General features: G+C 40.6%; 1 protein-coding gene across 1 annotated transcript; it reads left to right on the plus strand.

The window, feature by feature from the left end:
* The first annotated feature begins 7,161 nt into the window (after positions 1 to 7,161).
* Positions 7,162 to 16,447, plus strand: erich1 (glutamate rich 1). The gene is made up of 6 exons (XM_029460790.1): positions 7,162 to 7,875; positions 8,877 to 9,017; positions 9,177 to 9,323; positions 11,625 to 12,017; positions 13,952 to 14,146; positions 16,178 to 16,447. Exons 1-6 carry the CDS (start codon positions 7,857 to 7,859, stop codon positions 16,285 to 16,287), a joined length of 1,005 nt encoding a protein of 334 aa, XP_029316650.1. The 5' UTR covers positions 7,162 to 7,856; the 3' UTR covers positions 16,288 to 16,447.
* The last annotated feature ends 4,127 nt before the right edge of the window (positions 16,448 to 20,574 follow it).

The following is a 20,574-nucleotide window of genomic DNA, read 5'->3' on the forward strand; positions in this document are numbered from 1 at the left end:
ATACAAAAACAGTAGAGACTCTGTCTTGATATTTTGGGTATTTGCACAGATTAGTTTTTTTTAACATTATACATCGATTTGATTGGTTTCATTCAAACCACAGTTTATAGCTAGCCCGATTTTATACAAAAACAAGCCATCAAATAAATAACCTTGAATGATATCATTTCCATCACTCATTAAAACTGATTTTTGATTTGACAGTTTTGCAGTTTTTACTGGAAGTTAATGGAAAGTCATTAAAAGAAAAAATAGATCCTCAAACACAATCCAAAGCAGTGCCCTAAGAAGCAAGAGGCCATATTTTGTGAATGGGTTTTCAAACCCCATTGAGGAGGCGAGTTAATAAAAGGCTCCATTTGGCAATGCTGTAGTTTACCATCATGGCTGCTATTCTCTTGTCGCCTGAGGCTGGTTGAAAAAGGACTCAGTGGAGAAATGATTGAACGCCCCTAAAGTGGATGTTTCTGTTAACTCCATAGTATCACCCTGTAACATTTCTTAAGACATACAGGGTTGGAAATGCACAAGATAATCTGTGTATTTCAACCATATCTGTTGAAAATCTCTGAACAGTCCCAGATTTCCAAGATTTGATTTAAGCCATCAACATCATTAATTTATACACACACACATACACACACATATATATATATATATATATATATATATATATATATATATATATATATATATATATATATATATATAGAGAGAGTATATAATTCTACACTAAAGTGTGGCATGTCATCCATTACAGCATCAATTTCAGCCACTTTTAAAATGACTCATCAAATAAAAATGAGATAACTGAGCCTCTAAGCGAGTAGCACTTTGAAATTCACTACTGTGTTTATTTAAGTTCAGTTAAGAATAGTGTTGAGAATAAACAGAAAACAGGGTTGTTGTTTTTTTTTTACTTTTTGTGTTTGTGTTACAGGTTTTGAACGAAGCAGGTATCGAGCTGCGTGGCCCTTGTCAGAGAGACAAACTAAAAGCACTTGGGAGAGACAAACACAGAGACTGCTGAGGAGGAAGCGGAAGAAAAGAGAAACAACCAAATGCATGCTCATTAACTGAGATGAACAACGAAATGGGCCGACTCAGGTGAATCACACACCATTTGAGTCCACGAGGAAACGTTTCCCTCTGATATCAGCTCTCTGAAAATGACCCAAGATACAAAAGTACTGATTACTTTCTTCCATGAAAGTCCATTTGTCTGGGAGATTGTTTTTATCTCCTGACGGAGCCTACCTCATCAGTGAGGATCAGAAATAGGCTCTCCGATTTAACTGGTGCACAAACTGATGCTCATAAAAGCAAAAGTTTAAGACATTAAGAAGCTCAGGAACATGAGTCTTTCTTGTTGTTCAACTTCTTATTCCTCCCCCAGTTGTGAGAAGGGTGTGATCCCTGTCAACCTAGTTGTACTAGACGTTGGTGTAAAAACAGTTCAGGCTCCGATGCAGCAGGTTCTGTAATGGCTCTGCACATGATCTGAGGCTCGGAGCAACACAGCCCAGTTTGACCGGTCAACAGGAACCGCTCTCGTCCCAAGTGGTGTTTCAGGATGCTCACTAAGAAAAGACCTGTCTGGTACTGGCTATATAACAACACAGACACACAGACAGGCTCATTACATAACTAGCCACACTATAACTGCTGGGTACAGGCAGTTATCACAAGTGGCAGTGTATCATAGGATATCTTGGCGCATGCTGCTGAGGGCTCGAGTGTAACTCTTGGAGAGCTAATGGAGATCTGAGAGGACGGACGGGAAGTGGAGTCACTCCAATACGTCTCAAAGCTCTTCCTGTTCGCCTTCAGCGCTGTCTGCTCCATTCTTACACAGGACAACGATCAGATATAGTGGTGCGCCCATGGATGAGAAGATAAGGTTTGCACTGTAACCACTACGACACACATAAGTGGACACAATATTGGAAGCACATTTCAATATAATGCAGTCCAATTGCATACAACACCACATACAAGAGCCTCAACAAAGTGACACGTCTCTAACACTGTCACATCTGTAAGTTTCACAAAGCTTTGTGTGCTAATGTATCTCTCTAAATGTGTAGTGTTCCTAACATCCAGCACTTCACTACGCATCGCCAGCATGTTTTCTCTCCCAACTCGTCAAAAGCGGCAGCTGGTCATTGGCACTACGCTTCAAACTATGACGCTTTACATGACCAAAGTTATTCCAGAGTAAAGAAGGAAGTCAGGTGGGTGGTATAAAGAGAGATGGAGGATGTCAGGGTGGATGGATGTCTCAGAAAACACTTCACATTCATCTTCGTGTCCCCTGTGAAACCAAAAGTCAACGGTGAGTTCTTTTAAGTATGTTGAGTTACATAACGTAGTTAACTATGTGGCAAACATACTTATCTTAACCCAAACCACAATCTTCTCCTAACCCAAACCAAGTTGTTTCTTGTGAACGCAGAAGTTTACTTTAAAATGACAGTGTATGCATGTAATAAGTGGAAACTAACAGATATAAAACGGACGCTTAAGAGGCACATAGAGTGTCATAGTTTGAAGAGTAGGGCCCGCTCACCAAGATGCCGTATTTGACAAGTTAGGAGTGAGAACGTGTTGGCATTGCATTTGGTACGTTTTAACAAACATCTATACTAAAACACGCACCACATGAACCCTAACTCATAGTTTTCAGTTGACCTTTGCTTCACTTCTCTCATTTAGAACATGCACCAGCAGAGTGAGGGAAGCTGAGATCCCCTCCTGATGCTCATGCATGGAGGCAAGTGTCCATGGATGCATGCTGCTGTTTGCAGAGTTGGACAGAGGTCAGAGTTTTTACTTCAAAATCGTATGGTGGAGAATTAAGAGATCATCTACATCAATGGCATATAATAATGACATATGCGCAACTGTGTGATGGGGATAATGGAGATGATCATGGTTAGCTCTCCAAAGGTGTAAACCACGTAGATGCACTGTGATAATGGCAACAGGAGTAAACATCCACGGTCACTGATTTCACTGACTTTTACTGAAAAAACACAAGACACAGAGTATTTAGTCATTGAACAACATCCACAAGGTAATACTGGAAGGAAAATTGTCATTTATGTTAAACAGCTTGGCCACATTGGGGCGATTAAAGCACTAAGTTATTCTCTGGAGCTTTATCAAATCTCTTAGACCTGTCCCAATCAAAAGATCTGCTGCCTCCATCTCCTTTGCTAGAGTGGGCTACTTTATTAAGTCAATATATTCAAGTTCATTGCTCCTTCAAAAGGATCTGGTGAAGACTCTGTTGTAAAAGAGCTGGGCTTTCCGCCAACGGTAATGGTATTAGGACTTATACTCTAAAAGCCGGACCTCAAGTACACTTGGAGTTATACGGGGTCTTTCACTTGCATTAGTATCAAATTTCACATCTTGACAGTGTTAACACACTGGCCCGTAAGGGACACATTTATAGATCATGAGATGATTTACTTTTGTTTCCAGTCAAAGAGTTTCAAAGGCATACAGCTGTCAAGAGACATGGGTAGTCCCCTCTCTGCTGCGCTAACTTTAAAAAAAAGCTGCCTTTATGAGGAAAATGTACTTGTTCGGCTGACAAAGTCAGCCCGGTAAAATCATCATAAATTACGATATTACCAACTGGGATCAAACAGTGTGTATTTATGACTGTGTAATTACAATAGAGAGGAAATGTTACAGATTGTATACCAGATGCTAATGGACCTTGTAATGAGTCACATCTGACTTGCGACTATGAGGCAGCTATTGCAGTAACAGTAACACTGGGACAATGTGCAATGACACCCACCGCAGCACAAAGGTGATTAGCTGAGTAGTGTTGGTGCACAGGTACACACACACACACACACACACACACACACACACACACACACACACACACACACACACACACACACACACACACACACACACACACACACACACACACACACACACACACACACACACACAGTTGGCTCTCATGCATTATTAGATTCATAAAGCTCAGTCCCATCCATCCCCTGCATTCCCTCTGCATCCTTCTGCTGAAGCCAAACTATTACAGATGGAGTGTGGGCATTCATCAGGGAATGAATAGAGACATAAAAGAGAGACAGGGTGAAAGAAAGACGGTGGATAAGATGCATGTGCAGGGAGGACAAAGTATTACTGTGAGAGAGAGAAGAAGGATAAGAAGTAGGGTTGCACAATATATATATTTTTTTTATTGTCATCGCAATGTCAACTTGCACGATGAACATATCGCGAAAGACGGGGATACTGCACTCAGGTATTTTTTAAGTTAGTTGAAGGAGCATCGAAAGGAAACTACTTAAAATGTAACTATCGTTCTTTAAGTTATTGGTGCCTTTTGTGTTTGAAAAAAAGAATGTTGGAAATAATTTCCTTTCATTTTTCTTTATTCAACAAGCAATTTGTTGTATTTTAGCCGAATACTTAAAGCTGTAGAAAGGCATAATCTTTATCACAAGTAATATCATTATCACTACATTAACGCATATTTCCCACATATCGTGCAGAAGAATGGGACATGGAGGAATAAAAAGCAGAAACACATTGGTCACAATGAGTAGGTGAATAAGAAAAGATCCGGCTAAACATTTAAACATTTACTGTAAGTCAGACTTGTCTACATTCACTGCTGCTCCTCTCCCCCAAACACATTACCACACACACACACACACACAAATCTTCAAACAGAAGATGAGAGTCTTATCATGTCCCTGCCAAGTAGGCAAGGTCCACGCAAGCTTTCCATTATCAATTCTGTGAGTCTGTTTGTGTGGGCATGTAAGCAATTTGACAGCAGCGTTGAAAAACATCCTGAACTACCTATTCCAAAATGCTTCTGAGGGGAAATGGTTACGGTATCCAATTAGGTTTTTTGTCCTTTATTCTTTGTACGCAAGTAGTAGCTTTTAATAAGGCTCTCTTCCTTTTAAGTAAAGAAATTGCCTGGTAGGAGGAGTAAAGATTTCTCTATCTCGTATAAATCATCAGGATTTCATTGAAAGATAGAAAATTGCTTTAAAGCAGAGGGAGTGATGTGGATGAGGTGAAAGGTGGGGCCCCCCTGAAGCCGGTAAATGACAAGTAATTTATTTTTCAGTCACATAAGGACTTACAGAGGAGACACGTTTTTCTCTCCTGTCGCCGCTTGGCATCTGTCCACCCACAGGTTCCCTCTCTTTCAGTTACATCTGCATATTGCCCGGGCACACCCAAGCAACGTATACACACAAAGATACTGTCAATTACCCAACTTATTGATTCAAAGTAATTACGTTTGCTGCTGACTGCTTGCTGCCACTACCACTGTTCTAAGGCACTTCTCGCCACCTGCATAATGAATGAACATGGGACACTTTTCTCGGACCAGAAATAAAACATGCTTGTTGCTATGGCATACAATGCAGTTTCCGTGTATGAACTGATGTGCAGTGCACGCTTAGTTTCAGAGACTTGTGAGTGAAAAAGTCCATCACTTGCACATCAAAGTTCCATCCAAGCAGCTGCGTGTCATTGTAGAAGGACTGGCTGACCAATACTGTCTAAAAATAAATAAGTTTTGTATTATTGAGCAGGGTAGGAGTACAACATCCAGGAGCATCTTAGTAAAACTTCTAGCTGCGAGGGTGAGCAGCAATAACTCTATCGAGCTTCTAAAGCATTGCAATGAATATGGTCCCCTATTTTTAGCACCTCTGTGATTATGATGTCTGACTATGAGAGTGCTGGCAGCCAGCACTTTGTCACTCACAGTGTGTGCTGAATACTGTGTATTTGCTGTAGAGTTGGCAGCAGTGCTGAAACAGGTATTCCATACAACTTCCCTTCTTTTTGTGTTGCTCAATCATGGAAATCTATTGGAGCTGAGACATCAATACTTGCGACTGCACATGAATCTTAAACGACACGATGTGTCAGTGTACAGCTTTTTACACAAACAGGCTGTTAACTTTTTTTCTTATCCCCAACAGCAGAAGAGACTTGATTCCTACACCAATTATCGCCCATTCAAAGGAGTACATGTCATAATTGATCAATCAGAAGGCTTGTGTGATTCTGCATATGCTGTTCAATGCCTTGTTCTCTGCAAGGTATTATGTAGCATGTTTACACAGGTCTGGGTAGTTCCTTTCCTATGCTTTCTTTCAATCAGCCATATGGAGCTTCTCATTCAAGACTGCCAGCGCTGGGCTTGGGCTCTGTCATATACATTCAGTGAAGCTCACACACCCACAGAGACAACAGTCAGCATGGTACATACAGTATTACATGACAGTGCACAAAAGGAGGAGTCTGGGGGAGACATAACATCCATTTGGGAAGTTAGCCTTGCACTGAGTGGGCTTTTTTCTGCCTGAAATGCTCCTCATCCAAGCCTCCTCCTCAGGGATGAATGTAAGTGCAAGAATGCAAACCATGAGGTAAATCAGAGGAGTGTGTGAACAAAATTCACATGCATGCAAAAGTGATGCAAAAATTATATCATAATTTATTTATTGTGATGACTGACCATATTTAAATAAATTTGCATTTTTGTATTCAATACAGTTTAAATAGTTTTGGAAGGGTTCTGCAGTTTTATCATTTTGGAAAAAGTCAATAGTCCAAAAGACTGATTACCATACCCAATTAAGAAAATCCTGCAACCAAACTGCTTAAACACACCCATTTCTCACTACAGCATGCATCTTCTCATTTACTCTTGGATGATACATTACAATGTTCGAATGCTGCACATGTCACATTTTAGGAGTTAAATATGTGCTCAAAGATTAATAAGAGAGACAGAGGGGGGCTTTACCTTCTTCAGAGCTGACATCCTAGGTGGATCCTCTGCCTGCAAAGCCCGTTCACATGCTGAGGTCCCAAGCCAAGTTTGGAGGGTGCGCAAATCCTAACTCAGCCCGGTGCTGATGCTGAGCCATGAGTCGCCTGTTTAGTATTCCCATCTCGCTTCCATCCCGTCCTACAGCTGGCTCGGTGTGCGCACGCCCCAAAACCGCTGTTATTACAGGATTTAAACACATGGGGAGCTCTAGTCTGATACATGGCACTCATCACGCCTAATGATAGAAAGTTGGCAGTACACAGTAAACTGTCCTGAAAAATAAATTGGGCTTGATAACTTTGGACGGGAAACACACATGCAAAAGTAATTTAGGATCGTGTTCTAAGTACTAGAAGTCACATTTTATTTCGACTTCCATTTAATATCGCGTAAGCAATTTGTCTCAGTAAAATTAAGATTTATAATACTATGCTTTTTTTCATCACAGTGCTCGAGCAGCTCCAAAGAATGATATAACATCCTACATTTTAACTGAACATGGCTGCTTTCTATGCCGATTGGTAGAATGGATTTGTCTGATTAAAACAATATATCGATGTATTATATACAGGTTACATGTCCTTTCTGGCAACTATGGTTACATTAAATTGACATTAGTTTGAATGTGAATCGGCGCGAGAGCACCAAGTGAGGTCTTCCTTACCAGTCTGTGAGTTGGTGGTGCCTTGTCGGCAGAGTGCCGCTGGAGGAGTCCGAGCATTATTGCACTACGGCAAGCGTAGCTGACTTGCTTTGTTAAAGTATAGTTAACTCTAGCCATTCCTTTCGCTATTTTAACACGGAACGTTACACAGCTCAATTATTTCCCAGGTGTATGATGCTGTAAAGCTCTTATGAATCGAGCTAATTTTGAAAGCTACCAGGCTAAGTCGCTAACTCAGCTAGCTTGCTAGCATATAGCTATAGCCACATGTTACATTGAAGTTTCCGTTCTCTTCGCGTCCACTCAGACATATAACGCTATGTCAACATGGCACGAAGGAAAGAAGGTGAGCATCAGTGTCGTCGGCAACATTATTCAAATAACTCAAAACTGTTGTATTGTATGCAACGGGCTAACTAACTAAGGCTAAGTCTCGCGTTAAGTGGGTTCTAGCCATGTTGTAAACAAATGCACGTGCTCCACTGTCACATTATAGCTACAGTCAGTTTTCGGCTCCGACACCGATGTCCAGTATAAAGTCATTGTAATGTGTCAACAGCAGAATACGCTGAGTTTATATGAGAGCTTTTCACTTGCCCATTCAGATCCTGTAAAATAGTTGACAGCTTTATGTTGCTTTTTCTTTTTGGTTCTCTTGGCGTATTTGTAGTTGAACCACTATTTATTAGATCAGTAACGCTTTTTAAGAAGTAGTATTAGTACGTAGTAGTAGAATTGATCATATTATTTTGCTCGTGCATGGAGTCATGCAATAAGTAGTAGGCTACTATGCATTCAACATGCCAATAGCCGCTCAAGCAGCACCAATTTCAAGGTGGTTCGTCCTTTGAATTCATCCTGTTTTATATTAAAAAATACAATTGATGACAAGTATGTTATATTTGATTTATATTGTTAAATTTTGCATGATAATATTGGCTTGAAATGTATTTTATTTGATAGGGACAATCCAATTTAACATAGTTCCAATACAAAGCATGAAACTGATGTGCTACTCGTCTTTAGTTGGGCTTTAACATGTAGTTAACAGTGTAGCCTAGTTAAAATATACAACTTCAGTCAAATAAAAGCACAATGCACTAATACAGAAATACAATACATCACACACAAAACGCATACACATACACCAATACACCTTGGTAAGTATCAGTAAATCTGTTAAATTGGGTACATATCTGGTTTGCTTTTAGCCAGCACTTAACCTTTTGTTGTCTTAGTTTGGATTATTGCCACTTGCATACAAAGACAAAGTCAAATATTTGACATAACAATGTATCAGATTAACAGGTGGTGGTATCTCTGTTTTGTTGTTTTTTTTCCGCTTAGTATTTCACTCAAAAGTACTCCAGAGGCTTTACCCTGCACCTCCCAAACTGAAGAAGGAACCCAGCCCACCACGCATTGTAGATGCCCTGTCCCAAAACAAACATGTGGAAAGAAATGCCTCTCAACAGGACACTGCCATTGGTAAGATCACATTTAGTTCACCAGTGATAATTTGCTGCTTAGTGCTTTTTTAAAATTATAAATAAACACATCAACATAGTAACACCATCCATGCATAATTGCTGCTTGCTCTTACCATTGGGGTTTAAACATTTATTTTATTTGCCATGTCTGTCTCAGGAGATGCAGGGACAACACAAAGTGCAGCCAATCTGGGCAGGCGGATGTACACAGCCCTTCCTCCTCCGGCAGACTACAAGACGGATTCAGAGAAATCCGTCACACTCCCTCAGTTAGAAAGCATAAATAGTGCAGAGGACCCAGCTGGTAAGACGACCATAATCTTACATTTATGGACTTGTGCTGTGCACCATAAAGCTAGGAGAGATTTACTGCATGGGGGTTTCTCCAGGTTGACTCATGTATTAAAGTCACTCTTCTTGATTGTCTCTGCCACTCAAGTTAAGGGAAGCAGACAAGGATAATCAATTGTGTTTCAGAACTGAGGAGAACTTGAATGCAGCGCAGATGGTGTTTAAGCTTGGGTGATTTTCACTTTGATCTGTCTATTGAATGTGTTGTTTGTCAGAGTAAACTTTTATAACTTATCCACGCTGCAGTTGATATGCACCATTTAAAGACTGTTTATTTTGTCTGCGCTCCGTGTGCACTGTCTCTTGTCATGAAGCTAGTGGAATGATCAAACTTTAATAACAGTAGTCCTGGCTCATTACACGTGTCTCTGCACTCATCATCTTACTTAATGCAGACCTCTATCCACCTGACAGGCTTCTCTGCGTTACCTCAGTGAAATAGAAAACATGTTTTCGGCCGGGACATCGCGGCGGTTAAAGGTGCCCACGACAATAAACGATGAGGTTAAGTTTGAGTAATTGCACTCGTCTGTCTAACAGCGTCTTAATTCAACACGTTTTTGATTTAGTGGGCTGTGAGCATTAAAGGAAATTCAAACCAATGTCCTGTTTAAGATCAGCTTGAGTTGTACATTATAAAGATAAGTCTATCAATATAATATTATGGAAACAGTTTGTGTTTTATAGTAATGTTTAATGTATTAAGAGTGTAGTAAGACAACCTCTGTGGTAGTCTTGAATAAGCAGATATGTCGCCACACTTTGTTTACTGTGTTCCAGTGCAGTCTGAACTTATAGTGTTGACAGTAAGATGTTTTGATGGATCAAGAACCGGCTCTGGTCAGCGGTCAATTACTTCTTGAGCTGATTCTGTGTCACTCTATTTGCTGTATGCTGCAGGGGGCTATCCTTGTGCAAAGTGTGCACTACTTTCTCTAAGGTATCGTGGAAAGACATGATATTGAATGTTTTTCTCCATTCTTTGATATCTAATGTGCGGCAGATATTTCGATTTAAGAAGTACATTTTGGCTTGAAGGAATGATCTTCTCCTCTATGCTGAGCAACACATTGATGTGAGATACATTTGAAGCACAGAATAAATCAAATTCACCATAAATATTTCATATTTGTAAATGCACTGTGAAAGATGCGACTCAGTACGCTGACATGACTGCAGCAAACGGTACAGTGCTGCCCAGATATCTATCAGATGAGAACTACGATCCATTAAAGACTAAATTGAGCAGTGGCTCTCTCTTGAACTCCTCTTCAGTTTTGGTCGTTGTTGCAGTGCCACCGTCTCGGCTGCATTGTGTTCTGGCTGCGAGCTTCTTCACTGCTCACTAGTGTGAACGGGCCACTAAGAATTGGATGGGAGCAGGTTTCTTTGACCTCTCAATGCCTCTTTGAGTTGTTAAGCAGAGGGGAGGTGTGGAGAGGGGGAGCTGCTCAGCCAGCAAGAGCGAGCGCCGTTACTGTATGGGCTCACAGTTAAGCACTAGTCATTAAATGTAATGGTTTAAGTAATAAGACATAACAGAGGAGACTTTTAACACTGATAGCATTGACTTTATCTGGAAAGAAACTGAAAAAATCCGGCAAAAGAAATCAAACTTCAAAGCTAAAGTAGAACTGCAGGAGCTCTAATGATGTGGTATTTTTATATGTACAATGAAAGCAAACCCGTGCGTTGTCCCTGAGTGCTGGATTCACAATAAGGGAAATTATTACAAGAGGCATCGGAGATATAGATCCTATTGCACATAATTATTACAGAAATAATTATAAAGACTGAATAGAGGATTTTATCCACTGTTCGGTCACAGAGCATCACACATACAGTACACTGGTTCTACTGCACATTTATCAACCACCTTTGGTCTCAAGGTCCATATGAAGCCAAGATCCAGCAGGATTTCTTTTCAATCAGTAACCACACAAGCTGATTGTGCTCATTAGAATGCAATCAGCTAAAAAGACGGGGTATCTAATTAGTGGAATCAGCCGGTGCAGGGATTTGCTGTAAGGAAACCTGCTATCTCTCAGCCCTCGCTGCCACATTGTTAGAAGCTCACCCAAATCTGCCCAACAACGTCAAATCTGTGACACTGTGTGAACTCAAGAATCTTAACATTTATAATTCTGATGCAGGCTACCTAAGAGTAGAAGTGCATATGGAGACAGCAATGTATTTGATTAGTTTTAACAGTGTTTTCAGACTTTCTAAGAGTTTGTGATCTTGTTGCCCGCAGAGGAGAGCGTCCAGGATGACAGTGAAGAACTAGACCAAGATCAGGAGGAAGAAGAACGGAGAAGGAAAAGGAGGAGAAGGAAAAGAAAACCAAGCATCCATCACGACTCTGGGATAGATGGAACCGCTCCAGTGCGTGAGGCCGGCACATGTCAGAGTCAGACACCGGTGGATGAGGGAGCGGAGCACATTAGCAGGAACAAGAAAAGGAAGCTGAAGAAGAAACGGCACAAAGAGAAGCTGCTCTCCATGGGTCTGATGCCTCGAGCCGCTGCCCTGGAGTTCACATACCGAAAAGATGGGGAGGAGGAGAAGGATGAGGAAGAGGAGGAGAGAAGAGCTGCTGAGGTGTCAGACTTCCTCAGGACAACAATGGAAATCTATATGTCTGATTGTAAGTATTGAGCCGGGCGGGACGTGCTTGCCTTTTTAGATCAGCTAGTTTTGTACATTCTCTGTGTTAACTCTCGAAGCCATTTCTACAGCTTATGCTTATTTAATGGTAATTTGGGGAATTAACACCCTTCCAAGGAATACTTTGATTTTTTTTAATTAATTCTGGGTGCTATGATGCACAACGCTGATGGCTTTCTAAGAAGTGGTTTACAAACGCCTAATTAAATTCTGCTAAATGCTGAAAACATTTGAAGAATTCAATGCACTCCTGCCACAGCACATCTGTGCTTTTTTGAGACATGATGTGGCAGTGTCAGCATGAACTAAACAGAAAAGTAGTCAAAAAAAATAGCATCAGTATTCAGAGGAAAGTGTAATAGCTCAAATGGCAGTACCATTAGAGCTAGATGGAGAAACTGAAGTGTGGGAGCATCTCTTAGTTGCCAGATGTATCTATGTCTGAGTGCTAACTTGTAATCATTTGTCATTTGAAATGAAACCAAGCCAGGATAGCCCACTATTACAAACGTTACAATGCTTCAGATATTATAAAAATTACAAATTAAATCATATATGATACATAGGAATTATTTGCGGCACACTGACGATACAAAATCCAGCCAACCGGGTATTGTGAACACGAGGTCCTTGGATAGACCTCGGTGCGTGGTACAGCCTTTTTAAAAGAGCAAAACTAATAATGAATGGTGAGAGTGCACAGACATGAGATTCACCCAGTCTGGCTTTGTAAAAGAAAAAAAGTACACTAGTGTTTTTGTTTTCTATTGTGATAACACAGAGTCTAGATCAGGGGTCGGGAACCTTTTTGGCTGGAAGAGCCATAAAAGCCAAATATTTTTAAATGTATTTCCTTGAGAGCCATATATTTAATAAAATTGAGTTTTAAGTATATCACGTCTCCGAGTACTAAAAGCGCTATCAGTGTTTCCTCTACCATTGTCTGTGCCCCGCTCTGATTTAAAACTCAAGGCCACAATTATATCCGGCCCGTGAGAAAATATCATATTTCTATCATAACTGGCCGCCGGTTTTGGTAATTAAATCAATGCATGGCACAACCACGGGAAAATACATATTTGAGGAAGTATCTAAATGTGTGAATGAAATGAAACTGCCCCGGGATAAACCGACGGGACTGACGACAGGCGGAGCCTGCGATGTGATGAAAAGAGCGGATTAGTGCAGGATGCGGGAGAAGATGCAGCGGGAGAACTGTGCAGGTGAGCTGACGGTGTATCACCGCATCATACACCAGGATGTGCTGTGATGTAATGCTCTGGAGATGGAACATGTAATAAGCACCGTAACACAGACAGGAAACTTTATAAAAGACAATTTAAGTCTTTTCCTGAGCTGCCTGTGGGAGACTCTGATGCAGCAAGGACACATTAGTCACTACGTGTTTCCAAACAATGACAAACCATCTCCACCGCTGTGTTCCCGACTGCGCATGAACTGCTCAGCAATCCGTTTGCAGTTGATGTGGACATGTGAACATCCAAATGGAGCTCATTGACCTGCAGTGTAACGACACACTCACAGCAAAGTATGACTCTGTGGGCGCTGCAGTTTCCAAGCTTCACCCCCGAAACGATGCCTTAATTTTGGCGTCATCGAAAGAGCCATAGGTTCCCGACTCCTGGTCTAGACAGTTGAGTGTAGCTGAGGCAACGGTTACACAAGTAAAGACATAAAATGATGTTCAAGTGTAAGTTCTTTATTTTTCATATGCACAACAATAACATGGAAGCAGTGGTTACAATGATTAAGTCTCAGGCTCTCACCAACAATGTCAATTAAATATGTATATATATTTCAGTGTTTCTCAGCTCAGTTGGATTACACTTTAGTTAAAATACAAAATAATGATGTTGATGCCTTTAACTGACAGACCACCATTTCTTCCTGCAGACTCTTTGCGTCGAGACAAGCTTCCCCTCCTGTCTGGGACAGTTGATGACCTTCTGAGCAGCATGGCCAGCGGAGGCCAGACCACCTCTGTACTGAAGCAGCTCTACAGTCTCAAGGCTTTTGTTCAGCAGCAACAGACAGACAAACTGGAAAAGGCACTGGAGGAATTCTACAACACTTCTCCTTTGTCTGCAGGTCAGTGATGCATCGATCAGTCCAAACATCAACAATTAAAAATGCACGAGGGGTTAGTTCTGAAAAGTCATGAAAGGCTTCAAATGAAAATGATGGGAAACTTGTACTTTAAAATAGTAATATTCCATTGACATCCCTTTTACTTTGTCTCTTTTAATAATTTGGCCAAGATAGTTTTCAATAGCCAGAGATACTGTAAAAAAGTCAATTCTGCACAACTGGGAAGCTATGAATGAATCGGCTGAGACCAGCAGTCATGTGACAAAAGTTCAATTACACTTTGGCTGAACTGCAGGCTGTTTACACAAAGCAGAGAGGACAAGAAAGTAAGCAAATATCAATATTATACATAATCAATATGTATAGCATATGGAGCCCCTGTTGTTTACCAATGTTGCTCACACTTGTGGGCACCTGAAAAAATGTTGTAAATAAATTCTAATTTTTGTAGAATAAATGATCAAATAAATTCAACTTGCATTTTTTCTTTTCTTTTATGATTTATGGCATTCTAAATGTGGAAATTGAACAGAACAGAAAACGCTGTGAAACTGCTTGGGGTTCAGAGGGTTAATGCTGCTCCATGCTTGTTACATGTATTCATCCCTGGGGGGGATCTGCCCTCCAGCACTTCCTTGAACCCTCTTGCTCTAAGCTCCCTTACATAGATATTGTTCACCTGAGTATACCTGCCCTTACTTGCCTTCATCAGCCTTTACCTGTACGCACCTGTCCTTAATTAGCAATACTAGAGCAGGTCTTGTCCATATTGCACCTCACACACAGGTGACCTCCACGATGAGTTGACTAACATGTCTCAACCTGTTCATCTTGCCTTTTACTCTGTCAACAGCCAGAACAAGTCATGAGTCCCAAGACACGTTTTCACCTCTGCATGTTTGTTTGCGTGGTTGGCTAGCTTGGCTGCTTAATAGGATCAGCGAGGACTTTGCTGCGGTCACGCTCACAGGTATACAAGTGTGAGAAAGAGAGGGAGAGGTAGAGCGAGAGAGGCCAGCCAGGTGATGCAGGCCGTATCGCTGGCCACAAAGTGCAGATTGTCTCTGCCTGTCGTCCAGGCAACACCGTGTAAAAAACAGTTTGCTTTATAGAGAGCAGAGCCCACAATGTAGCCTTAGTTGTGCCTATTCTCTCCAAGCAGCTGTGAAAGCTTTTATTCTACCCACCTCATATTGTATTAGTCATGCTTCGAGTCACTGTTTTTAAATGAAACTCCAGCAGCAGATTGTATCCCAGCAAAATTCCTTGTGAACTAATTTTTCCAGTTTATATAGATTTACTTCACTTAACTCCTCTTTGCTATGTTAGCATTTTAGTCGAAGACACCGGCATTCCTGCTGTCGTTGACTTAACATTCATGGATTATTTCATGTTTGTATGGCTGTACCATATTGGTATTTATTTTACATTTGTTACTATTCTGATAGAGCTTTGAATGTCTGGCGTCATATTTTAAGTCATGATTGTATAAATGTAATTTATGTTGCTGCAGTTTTTTGTGAAATGTGTTTTTGAAAGCCGTAATGGCAACAAATATGTACTGAAGCAGAATATTACGTTTGATTAAAAACATGCTGGGATTTTGAAAATGATGATTTTCATCAAATTTAGACTTTTGGACTTTACAACGCTCAAGTTATTGTAAATATTTACATCACACGAGTCGGAAGCAATCCTACACAGCCATCACTGGAATCTAATTCTAAAAATATTAGTTAGCATTTTATTCTGCACCCTGGAGTTTAATGCTTTCCATTTTATGTTTTTGAATAGATAAAATAATTCTTACTTTTTAAGAATAGGTAAAATAAATATTCTGTGTTGGATTGAATGTCAACATGCAGAGAGGTAGGAAGTACATTTGAACACTGAGGATTCACATTTAATATTCTGAGAATACAATAGCAACTCTGTCTCTTTGTTAAAAAAAAACTGAACACTAACCGTTCCTCTGGTATTGTGTTGTCAGCTGTAACTGAAATGTCGCTCTTTGTCTCTTTTGTGTTTTAGAGGAAACCACTGCAGTCGCTTCACTCTTCCAATACTGGATCACAGACATTCTTCCCGTGCAGGGAGACAAGAAGACGGAGCTTTCTACTGAAGCCCCCTCGAGACAGTGAATCACACTGAAACAGAGACTCTACTGAAGGATTATTTTGACTATGATCCATAACTTTAGAAAGTTATTTTGAAATGTCCTGCTCATTGCATTTCACAATGTTGGACTTTAAATTATGCTGCAGAAAATATTTGTATTATTAAATATTTTTTCCCATTTGATGTATGACTTGGTCTAATCCATCTGCATGCCTCATGAGAACAAAACAAAGCCAGTTAATCCTGAGCTGGCAAATCCTTCTGCCCACCATGAGTAAGCTTGAAGTTGTCATTATCGACCAAGCTGTGACTTACCTCCCTGTGTGTTAGATGTGGTAAGTGGTTTTCTTATGTAGTTCAAACGAATCGAACATTTAACTGATATTAACATAACATCCGTCCTCCTCGTCTAACCTTTTAATTGCCAGAGGAGAAGTAAATGTCAGCTCTGCCGGAGCGCCAGTATTTTTTTGCAGATGTTATGACATTTAAACCCAGCCAGTTAACCTAATAGCTTCTCATTTATCTGCAGTACACTCCCCGCAAATCAATCTCTGACCAAGTTGCTATTTCACTTGTCTTTTTTTTATATAAATTGAGCTGTTTCACCTAGATGCACTGTTAATTAATATTCTTCAGGGAGGCAATACTGACGATACTGAGGGATCATTAGTACCATTACTTGTTCCTCACACCTACCTGTTGCCCTTATCTAACAGGTACGCTATATATAGCAACACACTATATACAGAATGTAATCCTTTATTTAAACAGCTCCTTGAGATCTGGATCTCTTTTTCAAGAGATGCAGAGTGTGCAAAAAAACTAAAAACATATACAGTTAAAGAATAGACAGATAATTCACAGACATACAATTATAGATTTTCTCAATTAAGAAAAGTATTTTTGCTAATACATACAGTAAGTACAACTTTTTTAAATGTTCAAGTGAAACAAGAGAATGTAATATGTTTTCAGAGCTTGTTCCACATGTGTGCTCATTAGTATTCGAGGTTCAGAGTGAACAAGAGGTACAGCTAATGTCCTAACGTTGTAACTACTGTATTTAAATGTAACCAGAGAGCAGAGGTAACTAGGCAGTTAAGCCACATAAAGAAACAATAAATACAACATACATCCTTATGTACATCCATCCTCCCAACTTTAAGTTAAGGTTTTGTCTGGTATGTCTGTTGTGTTGTTGACGAGCGTTGGGAACCAGGACCACCCAGGGAGTCGGTAGCTTAACCTTCCAAATCAACGTACCTGTCTGCAGCTCAGGCAATCTATTCTGATACATTTGCCAATGAATCAAAGCCAGAGGATGAGTTCAGGAAAAGGCTAGAGAATTATCTCGGCTGGACGGTGGAATTGTCATGACCTGAGTGAGAGTTGTCTGCCACGTAACTGCTCTAGAGGAAACCGTTTTTCTATCTTTCCAGAACTTTGATGCACCAGCAGGTTGTACTGTACACTGTCACACACAGTTCCGAGTGTGTGAGTAGAGTGCTAGTAGTGAATTAGCATGAGGGCCGCCATCTGTGGCCTCTATTCATGGCGGGACGCACCAGGTGCTGTCTGATGGAAGCTCAGAGGCTGCAGACATTAGCCACAGGAGACAATAAGGGCAAAGAGCTCATTGCCTGACATGCTTATGTAACATAAATATACAGCTGATCATTAGTGGTTTTAATGCCCTTTTTTTTAATCCATGCAAGTGTTGAAGCTCTAGGAAAACTGGTCTGACCAACGCTTAGGTCCAAACTGAAATATCTCAACCACTATTGGATGGATTGCCATTACATTTGGTACAGATATCCATGGTGACCTTTGTCATCCACTCTCATTTCCTCTAGCAACCACCAACAAGTGAAGGTTTTCACATAGCCAGTAAAATATCTCAACTTCTACTGGATGGTTTGGCACAAAATTTGGTTCATGTCACCCGCAGCATGAATAACATTGTTTATACCTCAAAGTAGTTCTAATCAATGTCAACTAGGTATGAAATGACATTTAAAATCGCACTATATTTTTCCATGAAAATGAGAATAATGATGAACAAATGATCATTCCCTCCAATATCTTGAATCTTATCAGTCAAAATAATCACAATTAAATATTCTTTCCAAATCATTCAGCCCTACTTTATAGTGAGTTTCAGCTCCTAGTTTTGATGTCTGACCTGCAACCTTTCTGTTTTGGTTCACTCCCACCGATCTCATAACTAATTAGCAAATGTTAGCATGCTAACACACCAAACCAAGATGGTAAATATTATACCTGCGAAACATCAGCATGTTAGCCTTGTCTTTGTGACCATGCATTTTAGGTGAAAGCATTGCAGTGCTTAAGCACAGCCTCACAGCGCAGCTAGCATATAGACTCATTGTTAATATCTTTGCTTTACCTTGCATGCTTTATATTTTCTAGTACTGAAGTCACTCTGGCTTAAGTTTTTCTCCTATAGCACTTTAAATGCTATCTGGTTCCTTGTAAGCGTCCAGCAGGAATCACAAGTTTTGAGTGACATCATGACTTTGCAGCATTAATGCCAGAGTTTGAGAGAATTCATGGATGCATGAGCTGGGAGGCAGAATTGGGCCCTATTACCAGAGATGAGAAGAAGGTCATTGTTGGCTGCTCTCACTGGAGAGAATTCCTCTCGGCCAGCGAGAGAGACGTTATCAGCTCAGCTACCTCATTATAAGACCTCACTCTGAGTCGAGGACCCCTAGGCCAGGGAGGATATTAAAGCTTTAAAAAAATGTGCTGACATGGCAGGAAAAACCATTCTGAACACTGACAGAAAAACATCCAAATCAACCCACTTGGCAGATTCAAGCTTGTTCTAGTGGCTCTGACTTCAAATGACTTGGGCCTTCTGTATAAAGTGCTGAAGTCAGAAATCAGTTACACTTGATGCTAATGTACTGTACCTGGATAAGTTAACACCGGATTCATAATTTTCCACTTTGTTTCAATGTCAACATTGAGTTCTACAATTCAGTCTGCTGCCATCAGGCTGCAGACTGAAAGTCCCAATGTCCAGGGAGAACAATTACAAGAAATCCGTTATTCCATCAGCTGTGACCGTTCTCATAATTTAAATAGGCCTCTTGGAACTCGCCTGCCACCTCCGCCCGCACACTCACACTCACAGGCTGAGTAGCACGCACTGTTGCGATGTTGATGAATTTATGTATGCCAGTGGTAAAACAATCCACTCAGCACTTTCTTTACTGCCACTTGGTCACCTTAAAGCTTTAAGATGCATTATTATTGTGTATGTTATGGTTTGTTGTGGATGGTGTGTGTTGCCTTATAGGCCAGTGCCAAAGACACATTTTCTGTTTATGGTAATCTAATGGACAATAAAGTCATCTGAATTTGAATAAAACTCCCTTCAAGCAGACAGAAATAAAGATGGAAAATGCATCAGAATCCTGAAAATGTTCTGAACAGAATCTAAAACATTGAAAATGGCAGTATGCACGCTGTTATCTGCTCCCCCACACACAGATGTATACACTCTATTATGACTGGGGTAATAATCACATTATTAATAAGAACATTTTGTCTCATTTGATGTATTTATTCATCACAATGCCGCAAATCTTTGCAAGATTATGTAGAAAATACAATGAACTTGTTTTAGTTTTTAGCTACAGTTTACTTTAAGTCGTAGATGTCCCCAACAGAACTTTGTATCACCGAGGCCAGCACTCCATTCAACCTTCCTTCTGTTAACCGGCTTCTTTGTCTCTGTGTGCAAGCTCCTGTAATCCCCTTAGACACACCACGTGGAGACGGCCTGTTATGTAAAGACAGAAAGGAGACGTTATAAGGGCTGAGCAGGCTGTCATGCATCACATAGCTGAGCACAGGTTGAAGTGTCCAAGCGTACACCCGGACAGTCCCGCTGTAAGTGGGTTTCCCGTCCTGGGAGTCCACGAAGAGGAGCTTGAGATAAGAGAAAGCCGAGCGTTATCTGGCCTTTAACTCATTCCTGATTTAACAGCAAGACAACTGTAGAAAGCTCCAAAATGTTTTTCAGAGTCCCAAGACTGACCCCGGGCTACATCCGGCTGCTGCAGGTGAGTGTGAGCAGTGTTATTCATAAAATAAAGTGACACTGGTTTGGATCTTTCAATGCTGTTTTGTTACAAAGCAGATTTACAGTCAAGTAGATCCTGTAACCATCCACAGAATATTTTGATGCACTGTGATGTTTAATCTCAGATGCATACTGTATTGACACGAAAGCTGCAGGAACATAAAGTGCTGACTCATTGGAAGTTGTTTGCCAA

This window comes from Cottoperca gobio, chromosome 22, assembly GCF_900634415.1.
Source record: "Cottoperca gobio chromosome 22, fCotGob3.1, whole genome shotgun sequence".
NCBI classification, from domain to species: domain Eukaryota; kingdom Metazoa; phylum Chordata; class Actinopteri; order Perciformes; family Bovichtidae; genus Cottoperca; species Cottoperca gobio.